Here is a 21,182-nt window from a genome sequence, read left to right as displayed (position 1 = left end):
GCGTAAATTTGCAAACTGACCTTAATTTTTTTTTATTCCCTTGGGCTTTGCCCCTGTGGCTTGAACATACTTACTCTTTAGTTAGCTACAAATTATTTACAAAATTAAATTACAAAATATATCATTATCGATGGTATTATATAAGACAAACTACTGTGCTGAAAAATGTATATATCTCTGTTATGACAGAAAAAAATCCCTACCTTTAAATTACAGAGTGTTTTTCCGACCAAGCTTCAATTTACTGTGTGTTCCAAATCGGCCTGCCCTCTGCTTGGACATTGAAATAACAAGTGTATCAAAATGCATGGTAAAACTTTGAAATGTAAAGAGATTCTCTAAGGACTGAGCTTTTGTTCTGAATTATCAAGTTTCAATTTATCGAGTGTTTGAATTAGCAACTAGACTGTAGGCCTATATACATATACTCTGCAATTTTATGTGGATGATGGTGATTTTTCCTAAATTTAATAGGATAGGATTATTCGCAGATTCATCGCAAATACTACATTATGAACATAAACAAGACAATTTTGGGTACGGTAGTCATATATTGAATCACAAAAGATTCTGATTGGATGTTTCTGTTGTTGAATCTGTTTCTGTCAATGCATTTTAAAATTAATATCAGCTTCTACCGGTTGAACTAGTAGAATTTGCACACAATACAATATGGACAGCACAATATCCTTCAACACCAACACAATATGTGATATAATATGCTTTGATTGATATCTTCCACTATAAGGTATGAGGTCTAAGCTAGTAGATTACAGTTAGAAAAGTAAATTTTTGTTGTTAGGTACAAAAAGCAATAAATTATTCAACTAATAATCCTATGCCAGCTTAAAAACTTCTTAAAACTTCTTTGATTGACGTTTACAGGTAGAATCGAGGGGCATTGTTTTTGAAAGAGACATTTGGATCGTCATGTTTATGGTATTTGGAATTATATATTTAACAAGGTTTTTAATTAGGTTAAGCTCTGCAGGACTAGATATTTACTTCAAGAAGGTTCATAGACTGTTTGATCTCTTATTCTTAATCATTCTACTTTATAGCTTTATTATTTGTACAAAACTTTGTTTCATTCAAGAATATTTTCACGTTGATGTTGATATTGATGAAGACAGTGTTTTTCACACATTTGAAACACAGAGCTTCTTGTTTTATGCTCAGTCAGTGCTAATCATGATATTTATTCTATCAATTGTTAATAATTTTTGTGTTTCTCATGTTTATAATTTTGGAAGACATTATTTAAAATTTGTCCAAACTTTAGTATCTTCTTTAGACAAAATTCTATGGCTAGCTATATTTTTATTGTTATTTATTATAATCTTCAACATTACATGTTATGTGTTAAATAACTTTGTAACAATTATAATACATAAGCTTTATCAGAATATGTCAGTAATCGGTTTTGAGGCCCAGATTTTATTTTATTCAGGCCGTTTAGGTGGTTATATATTGCTTAAATTAATGCTTGTAAGTTTTATGTATGAATATAAACATGTAAATAAGCATATTTTGGAACCCGGGGTTTCATTTAATATAGCAACATTTATAGGTCAAGAAGTAAGGAGTTTATGTAATGCTTATAAGAATTAAGATTTAGGTATAATTATATTTCAGCATTACCAAATAAAATATTTATCCTCTCAACTCAATAGGTAATAATCTAATTTATGATTGTTGTACCCACTTAGTTAATCCACTGAAGTTATAATATTAACATATTATAATGTTGTAGAAAAGGGTGACTATATTGTAAATAAAATGGAGGATCAACAAAAAGTTTTTTTGAATTACTTATTTTTTCCTAATTTTATTCATGACTAACAATTTGTGTGTGTCAGCTTTAAAGAGGCTTTAAATGTCAAATAACCTTCTCACTGTTAAAACTTAATATTAATGAGTCGGGAAATCTGAGTAATCCAGTTGGGTTGCGGAATTAGAGCAATATAGTTGGGAAATTCAAAGTGCCTCTCCCAAGATATTTTTCGTGTGACCCCCTCCTGTGACGGTCCATCGTGTATAATGCACCTCCAAAACAAGATCTTAGATCTTCAAGAATAGCAATAGACAATAGAAGAATAGCAATAGGTCATTTGGTGTTTTAGCATGGCTTTCTAGCAAACTATGAGTAGAATAGGACTAAACACAAAATAAAAAATACCCCTGCCGCACCAAACCTTTCCATTTGCCTGATTGGATTTTAAAATGTCTCCTTAAAATGTCACATTCATTCCATATTTAAATAGAAGATCTAGTTCACAAAAGTGCCGAGTAACCAGGTTCTTCCTTTTACATAGGACCAAGCGCTGGGTACACACACATGGGGTCAGAACAAAAGATAAGATGATCTTGTCAAGATCCCATCACTCTCCGTTCATTGAGTACCCAATAATGACTAGATCAATAAATCAATCAAACAAATATTCTTTATTCAGAAGAAAGTTTAGACAATATATGGAAATTGAACGTTGCTGCCATACCAACAATAATGCACTGCTATCCACCGCTAATCGGATTCACTATCATCAGTATCCCAATAGCTATGTCCACACACTCGTGTGATTTTGTGTCCGCTAAACGCATGCCTCTTAAAACATGCCCTGACGCATGCGTCAAGGCATGCCCGAAATGAACAGGAAGGAGCTCTATTCCATAGCGGATAGCGCACAGCGTAGCGCAAGACGATCTACTAGCCCTTGATTTCTGAGCATTTCAACTCACAACTGCTTTACATATTTGACAAGTCTTCCGTGTTGTAGTTGTTTAAGCATATTGAATAGCTAAGTAAGAAACAACAGAATTCATAGAAGATTGTCGCTCTCATTTGTGTTAGTGAGACATGTACGGCAAAAAAAATAAAAATAAATAAATAATAATAATAAATTAAATATATTGAAATTACACACAATTAATGAATTAAATTCAAAAGATAATTTGGAGTTTTATAGTACTTCTTCATCTATATTGTCTGCAATGATTTCTTAAGTTTTGGAACTTTAATTAACACTAAATATGCTGCACCATCCCTCCTATCAGAATAGCGTCGTCTTAATCCAATTAGGAAAAGGTATCTAACTAGAAAATGAGGAAGGTGACGCATGAGTGTGGACAGCTAAAATTCATACCTCAAGGGGAGTGCAATACCGCTTGCTTTGGTTCATTTTGAATTGAATGTTGAATTTATAGCTGAAAGGCACATTGAAATTGAAAGCAAACAAGTGTGGACATTGCTATTCAACCCCTGGAAGATTAAAATTGCTGGAAAAAAGAACCAGAGGAGTGGAGACAGAAGAAACAACACTATCGATTAACCATGCTCCAATGTGTTGGTTAGTCTATTGATACTGTGATGAACTGGGATTTGATGTCAGGAACTCAATAATCTGATGTGCCCCAGTGCGCCTGTAAATTTGATCTAGTTGCAATGAGAAAATGCACAGCCACCTTTAACTCAAGGTGGTTGTGCTAAATCAATTTTAAATGTAACTTAGTATGAATTGGTCAATATAGTTATAGTGTAGGTGCCTAAAGCATTAAGGCCTGTCCAAACTGCCGCGGTATGGGTATTTATACCGCCTTGACAAATATACTGCTAGCTGTATGGTAGGGTACCCATACACTGGCGCGGTACGCTGTACGCGGTGCTGGTCGTAACTAATTTGCGATTGAGTGCCTGTTGTGTTCTTGGACATGTAAGATGACTGTTGTTATTGTTTGCTACAGCTAAGGATGAAGATCGTGGATCTCGGAAATAGATACACAAAATCAACCAGAAGAGAATGGAACTTTGGTGAATATCACAATATAATGCCAGATCTCCGAAAAGATGAAAAAAGTTTTTACATTTACTTCCGAATGACCATGGAATGTTTTGACGAGTTGCTGCCTAGGATAATATGATTGAGAAAAAAATAATCCAAGCCTTTTTCACAACACATTAAGCATTAAGTATCTTATTACTATACTTACTTGATTCACCCAGTTCCTTTGCAATAATATCCCAGATATGGTCCTTCTTCTTTATGTTCTTGTGACTTTAGATCGTAATAAAGCACTGGATACAAATAGACTGTTTCTATCAATCGATCAGTATTGACATGCTGCTAACTAAACTGACAATTGCTCTACACAGAGAATATGCGTACCGCTGAAATGCCGCGCAGCAAAAATAGGGCATGCAGCATTTTTGTGGTACGAGGGCAAATTGTACCATGCCAGTGACGGTATACCGCGCCAGTGTGGGCGCTCCCATTAGCTCATGTTCTAAAATACCTGGTGGTTTACCCGTACCTAGTTATGCGGGATTGCGAGAACTTTAAACAATTGAAATGTTCTTTCTCGAGATGTTCTGCTTATCGATTGTTTCGATTACTTGGCGAGAGGTTTGTACAATCGAGAGCTGTTACGAGGATGTTAATTCTTTTTCTAGATTTCTTAGTAAACTTAGACTATTATTTACAACATATTATTTTGGATAAACACTTACGTCTTTCCGTCATGTCAACAGAAACAGAAAATTATTTTTAATTAATTGTAATAATTAATGTTAAAAAAATAATATTTACGAGAACTTTCAGTTATAAACATTTTGATTTAGATACAAACATTTTGTTTATGTATCGTCAATAGTTTTTATTGAGTGGTATTAAGTCACTATTCCGTAGATAAAGTTTAGTGATACAGTATATCCATAAACCGTCCTCGGTTTTGAAGTAAGAATGACCTCTTATTGGGGGTCCATCCCCGGCAGATACAATATAAATTGGATAATGATAATTGCCGATGACGTACTTAACGAAACAATTGCCATGAACATCTCGTTTAATACTCTCGGTAAGGACTTCTCGGTTCTCTTTTAGACGAATACGAGAGAAATTATATGTTCATACCGGCCGTGCTGAAACGAAACAATCACCCCAAATATCTCGATATAAACCTCTCAGTATAAGAACCTCTCGCTAAGCAAAAATACAATCGAAACGTCTCAAGAGGTTAAAACAAATCGAAACCTTTCTATTGTAACATCTCACAATTGCGCATCACTACCCACATACCACATACCACGGCAGTTTAGGCTGGTGTTTATATTGTAAACGTTTGGCCACCTTTGTGAGGACACGTAAAATATGGAATTTTACGTAAATAAATAAATGGTTGTTACAGCTTTTAAATTTTTAAACCGATCATTTGAAACTTTGTATTTAATGTGTAGTGTAATATTGTATTATGTGTTTGTGTCAAGGTAAAAGAGACCCACTTTAAAACAAAAATTCATCTTCTCTTGATTCATCTTTATTAAGATTTCAACCTAGGTATTTACAAGTAAAAATCATAATATTTCAGCTATTTCTAAATCGATCTTTTTGCATTTGAAATCGTTTGATAAGGAATAAAAAAAATTAAATAATAATGTGCTTGGAAAATAAAATTAGCAATTTTTTGTAATATAACTTAAAAAAATTGAAATGGCCGCCATTTTGAAATCTTAAGATGAATCAAGATGATGAATTTATTTTCTAACGTGGGTCTCCTTTGCCTCAACATACATATCAAGTTTCGGAATGATCGGTTGAAAAATTTTAAAGGTAAAAATGTTGATGTAAAAAAATGGCGGAAGTATTGTCAACGAAGTGATTTTGGAAAAAATGTTATTCCTGATTTTCTCTTTATTCTGACCCATAGAGCCATTTCCCGGAGTTTGGCTTTTTACTTACGGGACACATTGTATATATACCTATACAAACACTATATGTGAATTTAAACGGATGATGGTTTTTGGCCTTTGGGGACATCAAAATGAAAAATAAAATTGGTCCCGGCTCCAGGTCTTACCATGAGACAGCTACGATAATAGCTTAAATTCCCTATATGGAAAATTCGCTAAAAATGCTGACATTATTGTAATCGTACTGGTAATGGGTGGTGGTGGTACCATGCAGGCTACATTATCAATGACTAAGATAAATGGACAGCCTACTACTGATTTCGGCTAAAAGCTGGAAACATTAGTAGAAAACACTAAAAAAAGATCAGCTTTAAAAAATTAAAATATTTACAAGAAATGTTGATTAGCCTATATCGAACTGTTATGTACATCTTGAGTATCTCCATTAGTTATATAATCTAAGAGTTGACTCTTTTAAACTCATGGGAAATTAATTATATGACTATGACAGTTATTTGTTTTTAAATAACTCCTGTAATATATGTAATACTTTGCAATAACTCGATTTCAAGCAACGTGTACACTACATTAGTAATTAATAATACAAGATGATACCAAATGAAAAGTATTAAAGTATAATACAGTTAAGGGATTACGACAAACAAACGAAATCTTTTTATGAATATAATCATTCGCTGATTCGCTAATTCCCAAAATATTGTTCCTACAGGCTATAGAGCGATACCAAGAAAAACAGAAAACGCGTCGTCTGCTCCTGCTGGTTCTGTGTTTGTGATTGTTTTTTATTTGAATTCATTTATGTTAGTGAAGGTTAGGTTTTTGTTTAGTTGTTAAAATCCGGTTGAACGGATCAACATTAAACTATTAATGCATGTTGTGTTGTGTGTATGTGTTGAGGTTACAGTTTTATTTATATTTAAGTTAAACTCGGGCCATCGTTACTATGTGGTAACACGTGAACTCCCACTAACTTAGTTGAGGTTATTAGATTTCATCATTATTTAAAGTAGGGACCTAACCCAGGCCTAATGTCTTCGACTGCTGCATTAACATTTAACAAATATGATTTACTATCAAAGAAAATAGTTTTGAGCAGCATATTTTTTTGCCAAAACTTTGTTACATCTAAAGCTATAGACCCTAAATTAAAAACAAGCAGCCAAGTAACATGGAATCAACCCTTAGGATATGAAACCAACATATCAATTTACAATCCTCTTGTAAAAAAGAAAACAAAATTAGTCTTACAGAATGAGAATTGTGTTAAATGGTATAGTTGTGGCCCAACTGTTTATGACTCTGCTCACATTGGACATGCATCGTAAGTAGCCTAAATACCTTTTTTTATAAGGAAGAATGTTCAGTAGATGCTGGTTCAGTACCCAATTACTGTACCGGTATGTTAGTTAATTTTATTGTAACTTTGATCCCTTACTGATTTAGCCATCTTGCAAGTGAATGGAGATGAGTGACGTGATCATGTAGTCTTGTTACTGACTAAGTTACTTAAGGCCGACATGTTCCTTGGACAGGACTGTAAATTAATAGCCCATTCAGCCAATTTTTTTAGCAACTACGCCCAAGCGACCTATGGTCTAAAGAGAAATCAGAACCACATTTTTGCCTTGTAATTTACAAATTGGTCTAATTAACTTATCAGGATAGTAGGTCTACTACAGATAGCCGTAGTACTCACTAGTGGGGACATTAACCCACCCTATGATAAAATTTGAGGGGAGGGGCAAAATATGTTAGATCGTTAACTATTTTCAACATTAGGCCTCCAAATTAAATTATTGTAACTTATATCCAAAGCCTAATCGATACAACAAAATACAGTAGTCCTACCGGTAAGTACCCTCAAAAGGCTCTATCTAAGTCAGTTGCTAAGAGTCTAAATCCCGGATGATTTTACATTTTTTATTTGATGCTTAGGGTCCAAACAGGCAGTAGCCAAAGGTCTAAATCCCGGAAGGTTTAAAATTACAGTCAATAAAGAAAACTTATCCACTCTTGCTGTTTTAAACCTTACAGCATTGTATAACCTTGGACACACCCCCTAAGTTTTATAATTAAATGTTTATAAAATGAGAGTTGCTAAGGGTCCAAATTCTGGAAGGTCTAATTAGACCTTTGGCACACAGTTTGCATTTTGGACAAGTAGTGGAAGGTCTAAAATGAGAATTAGACCTTATGCTACTAGGCCTAGTCTAAAATGCAAACTGTGGAGACCAGCGAGACCTTCGGGGAGACCCTCAGCAACTCTCACTTTATAAACATTTATTTATAAAATGAAGGTTGTGTGCTGGAGGTCCAAATCCCGGATAGACCTTTCGGGATTTGGACCTTCAGTAACTGATCAGTTTTCTTCATTGACTGTACTTTTAGACCCTCCAGGATTTAGACTTTCCGCTACTGCCCGTTTAGACCCACAGCAACAAGTCCAAAATGCAACCAGGCTATAGACCTTCAGCAACACTCCCATCATAACACTTGGAAATCATTCAAAATAAGAGATGACTGCTCCCAAGGCCAATAATCAAAGAACTGATTTGGAATTTATATGTCCTTAATACAATTTGTATTTTTGTTCCTGTTTTAGGATGAATAAAGTGTCAACATAAAAATACTAGTATACAATATTAATACCATATAACATATTAACATTCCTTTGTACTACACAGTAACATTAATGTTTAGCCTGAATCATGATAGTAGGAAGTTTATTAGGCCTACCTTATAAAATTTATTTTTAACCTATTTTTTGTAAAAAGTAATCTTGAACAATGCCCAAGTAGGTTACCAGTTACCAGTTACTTACAATCTGTATGTGTGATTTTTATGTGGATTGTATTTTCTAATCTCTTTAGGTTTCTTTTCAGATCCTATATTAGACTTGATATCATTAGAAGAATTCTCTCAAATGTATTTGGCCTCAATGTCTTCTACCTCATGGGTATTACAGACATTGACGACAAGATTATTGCAAGATCAAATGAAACGAAAGAAGATTTCCGCACCCTGGCTAAACGATACGAGGTTGAGTTTTTCCAGGATTTATCGAATTTAAATGTTCTTCCACCCACAATGACAGTAAGAGTTTCAGACCACATTCCAGAAATTATATCCTTTGTCAAGGGTATTATGAAGACAGATAGAGCATATAAAGCAAAATCAGGTAAAGTAACAAATTCAAGTTCCAGAAGAATGACTGTTGGTATAAAAAATATAAAATTAGATTCAGAAATTTGCTTACAGAAGTATGACAGTTAATTATTAAAAACAAAATCTTTGCTACACATTGTTGCAAGTTTTAAAATGTAGTAATTGGGGTGGGGGGGGGGGGCACTTCAGAAATTGACAAACACTTAAATTTACATCTTTGCTAAAAATAATCTTACAACCAAATAATTTTCAATAAATAATCTGTTCAACTTAGGCCTATTACATTTGAAGGTAATACCGGTAGTTAATTTCTCAAAGCTTATTTCAAGCATGACTGACATTAAAATAAGTACAAGTAGGATACATAAAAATTCTTTGAGTATTTAATAGTGCTTTATTTTTATATGATTAAGTAGGAGTATCTAAGTTATACATTTTGCAGTTTAAGAAATTACTCGAGTTTTTCACATTAAACATTACATGCTTTATAGACACCAAAAGGCCTGATATATACAGAGACCTATGACTGTAATGCTGTAACGACTATTTGCATTTGATGCATATAGATAGTACCTATGCAATCAGCTAAAAAAGAAAACAATTTCAAGCCACCAGTATTTTACAGCTTGCAATGGGAATTGTGGCTTTGTGGCTAAGGAAGGGAGTATGTGCAACAATACAATTAACTTGACATGAAGAAACAGTCATTACAGTTGTTTAAGGAATCCCAACTTTGGTTTAGTTTCATATGATTGTGATATTAGACTGGGTTGTTTAAAATATCTAAGAGTATTAACAATTCTAGGATCTGTTTTTCTTACAATGGAACAATTTTTCTAGGATACCTACCATACGTTAAATTATGTTCTGGTTATGTTCGTGTATTTATAAATCATGTTTATAGTACTCATATTATTATCTTGTGCAATACGTGCCTAAATTGTTTATATCTTGTCACAAAATTCTAGGATCTGTTTACTTTTCCACCCAGAAGTTTCCCAGGTATGGGAAGCTGCGTTCTTTAGTGGATGGAGAGGATGAGGAGGGGAAGAAAAGCGGAGAGAAGGAACACCCTCATGACTTCTCCCTCTGGAAGGCAGCCAAGCCACAGGAGCCACATTGGGATAGTCCGTGGGGTCCCGGGAGACCTGGATGGCACATAGAGTGCTCAGCCATGGCGAGGTAATGGGTGAGACAGCGTCATTGTAAGACATCAGATTAGAGATTGAGTAGGTTGTATTCTTAAGGCTTTGATTATTGCAAATCCATGAATTTCAAAGAAAAATCTATGTGTTTTTGGTTGATTAAAAACTATTTTGGTATGTAGTGTCATTGATAATTTTTTGTTACATTTTAATGTGAAACATTAGGCCTAATGAGGCCGAAGCCAGTTTAAAATATGAGGCATACATGCCTATTTTAGTATTACAGATATTTATATATGTTGACAGGCGCTTTTTTATTTTATTTGGAAGTGCTAGAATTAAATAAATAAACTACAAACTATATTTGAAAATTTAAGCTCAATACTAAAATAAAAAATAAAAAAATGAAAATAAAATTCTGCTGATTGAAATTGTTTATGATGACGTCTTATGACTAGTAAATAAATAACAAGCGTTACCAAATGTTAAACAATGTGCATTTCAATTATGTGTGATTTTACTCTGGGTCTGATTAAAAGTTTGTTATAATATGTTTGGTTGCATAACTGATGAGTCAGAAATATATTCGATTGATAAGCTAAATATGATTAATTATTGTCTATACACTTGATGCAAACAAATTGAGTAGTGGAAAACTGTTTAGCTTCACACAATCACAAATATTGAGAAATGAATTTGGGTGTGTTGCTGGAGGCTAGTGATTCGGACTGCAGGGACAGGTTCGATTCCCGGCACATCCATAACACTTATGGGCTTGGTTTGCATTCCCTAAATATTGCAGTACACTGTCACTGTCATTGACACTCATGTAAAAAAGCCACTAGTTTTGATAATAAAACTTTTTTTAATGAATGAGTCATTATGAAGTTGAAATCGTTATTTTACTAAATATGCATATGAATAAAATTACAGTTTTGTCAATAAATTGCGTAGAATCATGTAGTTTTTGGCTATTATTTTTACGTATCATAGCCTAAGAAAGCCGAAACGAGTCTTATCTCAATTTCTGTCTGTCTGTCATTGTGTCTGTAAAACCAAATTACCAAATTTACGCGGCCTACTCCGAGACAACTAGAGTAGAGTACCTATCAAGATTCAAATCATTTTAATGAATTCACTGGATTGGTGAGAGTGTCTTTAGCCATTAAAATATTGCCTCACTTCTTTTTAAATAAAATAATGGACGTTAAAAAACCCAATTTTGTGCGATTTTTGTCAAGTTTTCACCGAATGTTTATCACATACATCATTTATGAAATACAAATCATCTGTTTGGAAAGTATGTCATTTAGGAGATAACTAACAGCTGTTTGGGTCACGATTTTTGTCACATTTCCTACTAATGTTTACTATTGTCGGGACCACGTAAATTTGCAGTTGGTGGCAGCCAATCACAAGACGAGGCTAGTGCGACGTTGCCACATCACCCATTGACAACACTAATAAAAATATACAAAGCTATATTTTCAAATCAGCTGGTATTGTTAGATTTGGCAACACCACACCGTTCTCATTGGTTCATTGAAAACCATATGGTAAATAGGCTCCTCCCTCAACTGCAAACTTATGTGGTCCCGACAATAGATATACCAATGCCATGCATTGTCTAGAAAATGTGTCATAATAATAATAAATAACAAACCGTTTTCTGGATAAAGGTTGTTTCTTCAAACTGTCACCAATGTGTTTACATTAAAAGTTGTTTACAACTAATTGCAATTAATGGGAGACAACTTTGATTTCCGATAACTTTTTGTGAAAAAATCCAAACCCAAGGGAGATTAATTAATAACCTCCCAACTAAAATTTAAAAAAATGCAAACCAACTGCTGTTCTGAATATAAGGTTTTAACTGACTACAAGATCCCAGTCAGTAGAACGGGCACACAGCTAGTTATATACTAATTACGATTCTTGCTCACCATGGCACGTAGTTTGAGACAAAGATGAATTTACAACTAGTGTAGAATGAACCATGCTAAAGTTAAAAATGTTATAAGCCATATAAAATTGTTATAATGATCTAGAATACCTTGGTCAGGGAGTCTAAGGCAAATTTGACTGTTTGTGTGCATCCAACTACCAACAATCCCTCAAACACTCATTTCTATATTTATTCTAATGAATAATTCTAAATTTAGTTTTAAACATTTCAAAACATTTATTATTCTTACCAAGTTAAAAAAATTATATTAAAATTACATTTTTTCTTTGTCTAAATAACATTGAAAATTGTCATTATTTTAAAAACATATTACATGTCAGATTAAGTATTTCTACCTACATTGTATCGTATTACATGTGGTTTACTGTGTTAGTTTGTTTACAGCAAGGTGCTAGGGCCTAGTCTGGACATACATTCGGGAGGCCAAGACCTGGTGTTTCCCCACCATGAGAATGAGGAGGCCCAGAGCTGTGTATATCACGACACCTCACAATGGGTCAACTACTGGCTGCACACTGGTGAGCACTAAGTCTTAGAGCCAATACGTGCAATTTGTACATTCTGTAGGTTCCCAATGCAGTATTCAATCAGGCAAAAAAACAAATAATGGCGACGGTTTGAAGATGACAGCTAAGCATGGCAAATGGCAAATCGTGTGCTGTGATCATAAGTCTGTACCTATACAAAGCTACTTAGTTGTATGTTTCAAAACTGGAAAGTTTGGAAAGCTATTGAGACTACAACCCTGAGCAACTGTTGCAACTTTCTTAATTGTCCCCTGCGAGCAAGGCAAAATCGTCTTCATTTCCCACGATAGTGGTTTTCATACTTAAAGTGAAGTGTAGGAAGAGAACCAATGTTGAGCCATAACCATTACTGAACTTAATTTTGTCCAAAAATAACGTTTTGCGTAACTGATGTAGGCCGACAATTCGTTTTCTCGGTCATTAAAATTGGCCTCGTTTAGGTTAGAAAAAATGGTTTAGTTTGCTTATGCACTTGTTTTGTTCTACACGTGTACAAGTCCTGGCTTGTAGCAAACACAAAAACATTGTCTACGGTACTTTATTCATACTCGTCTCGTTTATGAATTACTCTCATGCTCAGCTTTAAAATAAGCATTATCTAAGTCCCCTCACAGTAATATTCAGTTTAAAATATTTTTTGGATTTCTTCTTATTTTTAAGGCATAGGGTATTATTTTGAAGGAAATATTTTGAGTCCTTTTAAAAAAATACCTCAGGCGCACAACAGTTTTACAACCAACTTAGTGCCGTTCTGGAACACACAAACAGAGCGAGCCAGGACATTTGAGGTATGACATTTGAGGTGTAGGAAAGAAACTTTGTGAATTGATTCTGTATATTTATTGATAATTTTACTAATCTATTTTTGCAGGCCATCTACAAGTGAAAGGGGATGTAAAAATGTCAAAATCGCTAAAAAACACAATCAGCATATCCGAGTTCCTCAAGACTTACACAAGCAACCACTTGCGAATGCTCTGCCTACTCTCTCCGTACAGGCATGGTGAGTTAGGCTATGTTTTTCGATTTCAATATATAAGGTTTTACACTCCAAATTTTAGGCATTAAGTTTTTATTTGTTATTGAACCGTTAACTTTCTTTGAGTATTAGGTTTGGCATCGTTGTATTTTTGAATTCCTTGAAATGCAGATTGTAAGTGTGTATTGTACAAACCTTAAAATATGGGAAAACACATTTTAAAACCGTTTTGAGTATTGATTGAATATGCTTAAAACAATTAAGCCCTGTGACCATTGTGGTACGAAGTCATGTCATGATGATACCAATAATTGTCTCAATCATATCAATACAATATACCAATTGACAATCATATCAACACAATATCATATAAAAAAAATATCGTATTAATACAATATATAAATTATAAACGCTAGCTTTAAGTTAAACTCAAATTATTCATTAGCCTATGCATGTAATTACTATACAATACAACAATTCAATTTAATTTTCTCTTCAGAAGCCTCCACATGACACAAATTGTTAGGTCAGTGGCCTCTTTACTTGAGATCAGAAATATCCTAATATTCTAATGAAAGTTTAGCTAATTTCCAAAAAGGAAAGAGTTAGAACAGGCCAAGATACTGTAACTGTGATACATGTTTTATTGGAGGGTATCTTCTGTGTAGACCACTGAACAGAAAGAATTACTTTTGGGAATTGCAAAAACAACTTGTAAATACCATAACTATACAAAAATACAGTGTGACGAATGATATTCCAGGTATTGATTATTCCACCGAGGCAATGAAAACCGCTGAGAATTGTTGTCACAGGATACAGTCATTTGTTGACGAGTGCCAACTTTATCTTGCCGGGCTAAAAGGATCAACTGACATAGATGAACCCTTTGTCTTAAAGGTAATTCACATAACATACAATACAGTTGATGTATATAATTTTTAAATATTTGTAGTGTCAGTAGTTTTTAAAGGTTAGGGTAGTTTAAATTTTAAATTTTAGATGTAAACTTTTATGGTGCCACACTAATTTTAGATGTTTTATTTTCAGCAAGTTCAAGAAACTAGGAAGTTAGTTGAAAACTATTTGGCTGATGATTTCGATACACCAAGAGCTATGACTGAGATATTGAAATTTGTGACGTCAGTAAACTCCATGATTGGGAAACCCGTCATTGTAAGAGAACAATCTTTATTTTGATTTTGATTTTGTTGTAAACAAATTTCAGTTTGATTTCATGTATTAATAAAAACAATAATAACTCAATTTTATTGAAAACAATAAGCAATTAGTGGGCTTTGTTGGTCTATTAGCACAAGACTTCTCCTGGTGGGTTTTTAAGAAAAAGATAAAAATATTTTTGCACATGAAATGCTACATACATTTATTTTTTACCTTTTCTGCAAACAACAGATTCATTCTTAATGTTTTTGCTGGCTCACTTCTTTGTTAAGTTGTTTGATTAAACAATATCAGGACTGGAAACTGACACATACTTTCTCTCATTAACCTGACATTAAAATTGAACATCCTGCTATTTATATAAGAGAAAATTAAAATTATAATAGGTGAACGGCAAAAGTAACCAAGAGTTAAGTGCAAGAGTTAAGTTGGGGAAATCAAATAGATTGCAATAAACAATTTTAAACCCTAAAAATTACAGCATTAGGTAGGGGTTGTGTAATCCTGTTTAGGGTTAAAATTACTATTACTTACTAAATACATACTTTTAAAAATCATATTGCCATTGCTGTGAAAATAAAATATTTTGTAATTTTTGGGGTTTTAAAAGTAAAATCACCATTGAAAATTAAAATTGTAATTTTAAAAAATGAGAAAAAATACCTGGAGATAACATGGATTAGTTAAGTAATATCAAATTTCATAAAAATCGGTTCAAATGTGTGGTCTGTAGCTCTTCACACATCCACAAACAGACATCAGTTATAAACCACTTTTTTGGGTTCAGGGGGACCCAAAGCACATACCGGTATTTCACCCAAAACTCAAACTCGGAGATTTTGACAAAACCAATACTTTCTCCATGTACTATGTATAGGGGTAGAATGCAAAAACAGTAGGCCTACAAGAAAGGCAAGATACTAATGGATATGATTTTAATCAGTCTTTATATTCTTATATATTTTTGTGAAATATTCTTCCTGACAATCTTTCATATTCATATGACCAAAATGATTTTCAGGATGCAGCTTCAAGTAACGTAAATGCTCGACCTGTCGCTATAGCTTCGGCAATGAATTTTGTCAAAGATATTTTTGCCACCTTGGGAATCACTTTTGCTTCAGATAAAGTGAGTTTAAAAAATATTAGTATTTGAGTATAGTATGTATACAAATATTTTAATATAAAGTCACTTTACTTTTACTACATAATGCTTGCTGTAAAAAAACATGCTGACAAAAATATTAGGAATAGGTTTTATAAGGAAAAATAAAAATAAATAACACAGTTAAAAAAAGACTGTGTTAGCGAGATATCCACCAGTTTTGTTTTGTTTTTTGTTTTTTATTAAGCGGAGCGAGCGAAGCTCTTATACGTCGACTCTTGTGCATTTCGTAATACGCAAACTCCTCCTAGACGGCTGAATCAATCGTTTTAAAATTTTGCATGGTGATAAATACCATATCGGTGAGTGCCAACATCTATATGGCGTTAAAAAAGTATCTCAGGAATCCGCCCCACTGGGTCTCAAATTTTCAATGTAAACCTTATGGAAGCAGTATTTGACACATAAACAAAGACATATGATCAGCTGTTGACGTTTGAATGCAGTAGATAAAGAAATACCTGATAGCATGATTCCACAGATATTAGAACAGAAACGGTATGCATCATAAAAATAATCAAATGATAACACTAGCTTGAGGTCCGTTACGTAGAGAGTGATGATGGAAGTAGTAAAGGTGAGCAGTCTGGAGTGTGCAAACTGTTTATAACAATTAGATTTAGGTATCTGCATTCCTAAAATTCTATGGGAAGGGAGGAAAACGGATCCGCGACGTAGGAAGTGGTGAAGGAAGTAGTAAAGGCGAGTTATCCGGAGTGTGGGGTCTTTTTATAACCAATAGATTAAGGTATTTGCAAACCAATAATGCTAAGGGAAGGGAGGAAAACGGGTCCGCAACGTAGGAAGTGGTGAAGGAAGTAGTCAAGGCGAGCTGTCCGGAGTGTATAAACTGTTTATGACGATAAGATAAAGGTATCTGCATTCCTAAAATTTGATAATAGGAAGGGAGGAAAACGGGTCCGCGACGTAGGAAGTGGTGAAGGAAGTAGTCAAGGCGAGCTTTCCGGAGTGTGGAAACTGTTTATGACTATTAGATATAGGCATCTGATTTCCTAAAATTCTATGGGAAGGGAGGAAAACGGGTCCGTAACGTAGGAAGTGGTGAAGGAAGTAGTCAATGCGAGCTGTCCGGAGTGTGGAAGCTGTTTATGACTATTAGATTTAGGTATCTGAATTCCTTAAATTCTACAGGAAGAGAGGAAAACGGGTCCGCGACGTAGGAAGTGGTGAAGAAGTAGTCAAGGCGAGTTTCCCAAAGTGTGGGAACTGTTTATGATGATTCGATTAAGGTATCTGCTATCCTACAATGCTATGGAAAGGGAGGGAAATAGGTCCGTGACGTAGGAAGTGGTGAAGGAAGTAGTAAAGGCAAGTTATCCGGAGTGTGGGGTCTTTTTATAACCAATAGATTAAGGTATTTGCAAACCAATAATGCTAAGGAAAGGGAGGAAAACGGGTCCGCAACGTAGGAAGTGGTGAAGGAAGTAGTCAAGGCGAGCTGTCCGGAGTGTATAAACTGTTTATGACGATTAGATAAAGGTATCTGCATTCCTAAAATTTGATAATAGGAAGGGAGGATAACGGGTCCGCGACGTAGGAAGTGGTGAAGGAAGTAGTCAATGCGAGCTGTCCGGAGTGTGGAAGCTGTTTATGACTATTAGATTTAGGTATCTGAATTCCTAAAATTCTACAGGAAGGGAGGAAAACGGGTCCGCGACGTAGGAAGTGGTAAAGAAGAAGTCAAGGCGAGTTTCCCAAAGTGTGGGAACTGTTTATGATGATTCGATTAAGGTATCTGCTATCCTACAATGCTATGGAAAGGGAGGGAAACAGGTCCGTGACGTAGGAAGTGGTGAAGGAACTAGTAAAGGCGAGTTGTTCGGAGTGTGGGAACTGTTTATGACGATTAGATTAAGGTGTCTGCATTCCTAAAATTCTATAATAAGGAGGGAGGAAAACGGGTCCGCGACGTAGGAAGTGGTGAAGGAAGTAGTCAAGGCGAGCTGTCCGAAGTGTGGGAACTGGTTATGAAGATTAGATTAAGGTATCTGCATTCCTAAAATTCTATAGGAAGGGAGGGAAACAGGTCCGTGACGTAGGAAGTGGTGATGGAAGTAGTAAAGGCGAGATGTTCAGAGTGTGGGAACTGTTTATGACGATTAGATTAAGGTATTTGCATTCCTAAAATTCTATACGAAGGGACGAAATCGGGTCCGCGACGTAGGAAGTGGTGAAGGAAGAAGTCAAGGCGAGCTGTCCGAAGTGTGGGAACTGTTTATGACGATTAGATTAAGGTATCTGCATTCCTATAAAAAATTCTATAGGAAGGGAGGAAAATGGGTCCGCGACGTAGGAAGTGGTGAAGGAAGTTGTCATGGCGAGCTGTCCGGAGTGTGGAAACTGTTTATGACTATTAGATTTAGGTATCTGCATTCCTAAAATTCTATGGGAAGGGAGGAAAACGGGTCCACGATGTAGGAAGTGGTGAAGGAAGTAGTCAATGCGAGCTGTCCGGAGTGTGGAAACTGTTTATGACTATTAGATTTAGGTATCTGCATTCCTAAAATGCCATGGAAATGGAGGGAAACAGATCCGTGACGTAGGAAGTGGTGAAGGAAGAAGTAAAGGCGAGTTGATAACAGCTGATTTTTACTCCATGGAGGCTAAAAACTATTTTTACTCCCTAAAGTGTAAAAATGCTACTTTAAACCCGCAACGCATGCATTAGTAACTACTGTTTTTACTGCAGTATGACAAAAACAATGAAATATGAACCCTTGACGACTCCGCTCAATTTTGTGGATGCCTCTGCGAACGCTACCTAGTAATTAAACTATTGACGATATCTTTGTAAAATTTGGTGTACAATTCAATAATATCGACAACATGAAAAAAAACATTACAAACATTTTTTTTAAACAGTGACCATTTTAATTCTTATAAATAAATCACAAAGAAATGGCTGATTTCATAAAAAACATTATTAGAACACTTTTACTTACCGTATTAAATTTCCTATCTAATGACATCAAGATCAGAAAGGAAAGAACGAATAATAAATAGGCCTAGCTAAAATATCACAATTTTTAGTTGAACTGGCCAGGTGCAACCTGACTGCTTGTCCTCTGAAAGAGTATTATATTAGGACAAAATATTAGCTAGCTAGCTGAACTCTTATCTCTTTTCAAAACACTCTTCACCAGCCACTTGTCTTTCCATCAACATACAACCTTCTATATCAATAAATGACCGCAGGGTGGCGCGGCTGATCACCAGAAGCTCTCGTCTGTATTGGATGCCACAATGGACTTCCGTTCCCGAGTGCGAGAGGTAGCTTTGCACCCGGACATGGCAGCCGCTGCCAAACCTCAACGGCAGCAGCTGCTTCAGTCATGTGACCAGTTTAGGGACGATTTGGCAGCTGCCGGCATCGAGATTAAGGTAAGTCATAACAGATTCAACAGGGCTTTGAGATTAATCCTTGACCCTGTCATAAAAGAGTATGAATTTCACTTGCAAACTGAAGTTCTAGTGAATGCCAAAAAAAATGCACCTACACATTACCACCATGTACACCTTTCTTGTAAAAAATACTACAAGATCGGGCCACTCACCCTACACTCATCTCCATTCATACTTGACTTAAAATACCTAGATTTTGGTATGGTCACCATTTAAGATAAAAATATTTAAGTTTCATTCTGTATTATAATAATCTTATGTGATTAATAAATTATTGACTATACTGTCTCACTTTTTTTCAAACCATCACAACAATTTTTGGTCTTTGAATATTAAAATTTGATCATAAATTAGTAACGCTACTGGTTTGTTTGTGTTTGTTTGTACTAATTACTATCTATATGTTTGTGATCCTCTCCTATTTTTGGTATTGCAGATATGTATGATCTGTAATATCCTACATTACAAATTATACCTAACCAATAAACAAACTATAGATCAGCACATTAAAAGTTACCCTTAAAACAAAAAAAGAAGTGAGTTTTGAGGGCTTTATTCGTAATTACAATCCCACCGCTGTGAAATGTTGGAGAGTTGGGATGTATCAAGAGGGTCACACTTTCTAACACTGCTTTTCCACCAACAGTCGTTGTCCTTCGGTAGCACAAAGTCAATGTTGTCAGAGAAGGCAGGGAACTTGTACTTAGGCCTGCAGGGAGGGCAATAGAGTCCCTTCCATTCGTCGCAGATTGGAAATTGTCCGGGAACCATTCCGGGGATGCACGGCGGTCTGATCAGATGCGTAGGCAGTTCTTGTTTCTTGGGTGGTGGGGGCATCTCGATAGGCGGATTCCAGGGCTTGATCCCACAAGAATGCTCCTTCGGGGCGTTTTGGAAATCCTGTCGCACCGGCAGGGTTCGACTGTAGTTCCTTACAGCATTGGTAAAGATTTTTCTGAAAGACATCATTTCTAATGGGTAAATCTAATTAGAATTTGGATCCAAATTTTTGGTAACAGCAAATTTGTAATATCAAATTTTGACTGAAGTTTGGTAACTAGGGAGATTTTACAAACAATTTATTTCCCAGTTTTATTACACAAAAAGGTGCTACACTGTAAGGTTACTATACCTGAGTTGTGATATGACCCTTTGTTCTATTTGTTTGTGTTTTTAAATGCTGTTGTAACATCATCAGATCAGTAAGCTCTACAAACACCTTATTTCTTCAGACATTAAATCCACATCAGACATTACTTCCAGATACATTTTCTGGAATTTAGTAACCACATTCTTTCTCAATCCGGCCAAAACATTCACGTTTTTAGACCTGTCGTACCATCTAATATATTGAAGTTAGCTGGTGATTTAAAATGTGAAGAAATATACTTATTTAAATAGGGTTAAATTAAATGGCATATTTTACCTTCATTTTACCTTTCATTCATTATATTTACTGTATTCCAAAAACAACCCCCTAACATTAAGTGAATAAAGTATTGTGGTGAGTGCTGGGTGAACTAATTTGACTGTACGTACGGTAACTGGTATGTATAAAAAAACTACAATATTAAGTAAGTAGTAAACAACCCCTGCAATAAATTCTAGCTGGCTCTGTATTAAAGCGTGGCTTGAATAAATCCAATATTTTATCAACATTTTAAATTATAGTTTTTTAATAAAATGTTCATTGTCGAATCAATGTTTAGTTAATATTTACTTGGTAATAGATTTATTAATATTTTAACCTTTTATGAACTTATAAGCTATCATCTAATAAAAATTAAAAATATGTTTACTTATTTGCTAAATTTTAGGATCATCGGTCCCAGAAATCAACATGGAGTTTGAAAGACATTGCTGTGACTCAAGAATAGCCCACAGTAACATTTCAATTGTTGGTTATATTTTAAATATAATATAAAG

The 21,182-nt window shown here is 34.8% G+C and overlaps 1 protein-coding gene across 1 annotated transcript; it reads left to right on the top strand.

Moving 5' to 3' along the window:
* Positions 1-6,550: 6,550 nt before the first annotated feature.
* LOC128992118 (probable cysteine--tRNA ligase, mitochondrial) lies at positions 6,551-21,182 on the top strand. Its single transcript, XM_054415537.1, has 10 exons — positions 6,551-7,025; positions 8,587-8,882; positions 9,838-10,051; positions 12,365-12,498; positions 13,379-13,510; positions 14,250-14,386; positions 14,537-14,662; positions 15,690-15,797; positions 19,050-19,235; positions 21,074-21,182. Exons 1-10 carry the CDS (start codon positions 6,733-6,735, stop codon positions 21,131-21,133), a joined length of 1,686 nt encoding a protein of 561 aa, XP_054271512.1. The 5' UTR covers positions 6,551-6,732; the 3' UTR covers positions 21,134-21,182.

The sequence above is a fragment of the Macrosteles quadrilineatus genome, unplaced genomic scaffold (assembly GCF_028750875.1).
Source record: "Macrosteles quadrilineatus isolate MER2022 unplaced genomic scaffold, UCM_ALF_1.0 Scaffold_4__1_contigs__length_99947679, whole genome shotgun sequence".
Taxonomy (NCBI): Eukaryota; Metazoa; Arthropoda; class Insecta; order Hemiptera; family Cicadellidae; genus Macrosteles; species Macrosteles quadrilineatus.
This window is presented reverse-complemented; position numbering and strand designations above follow the sequence as displayed.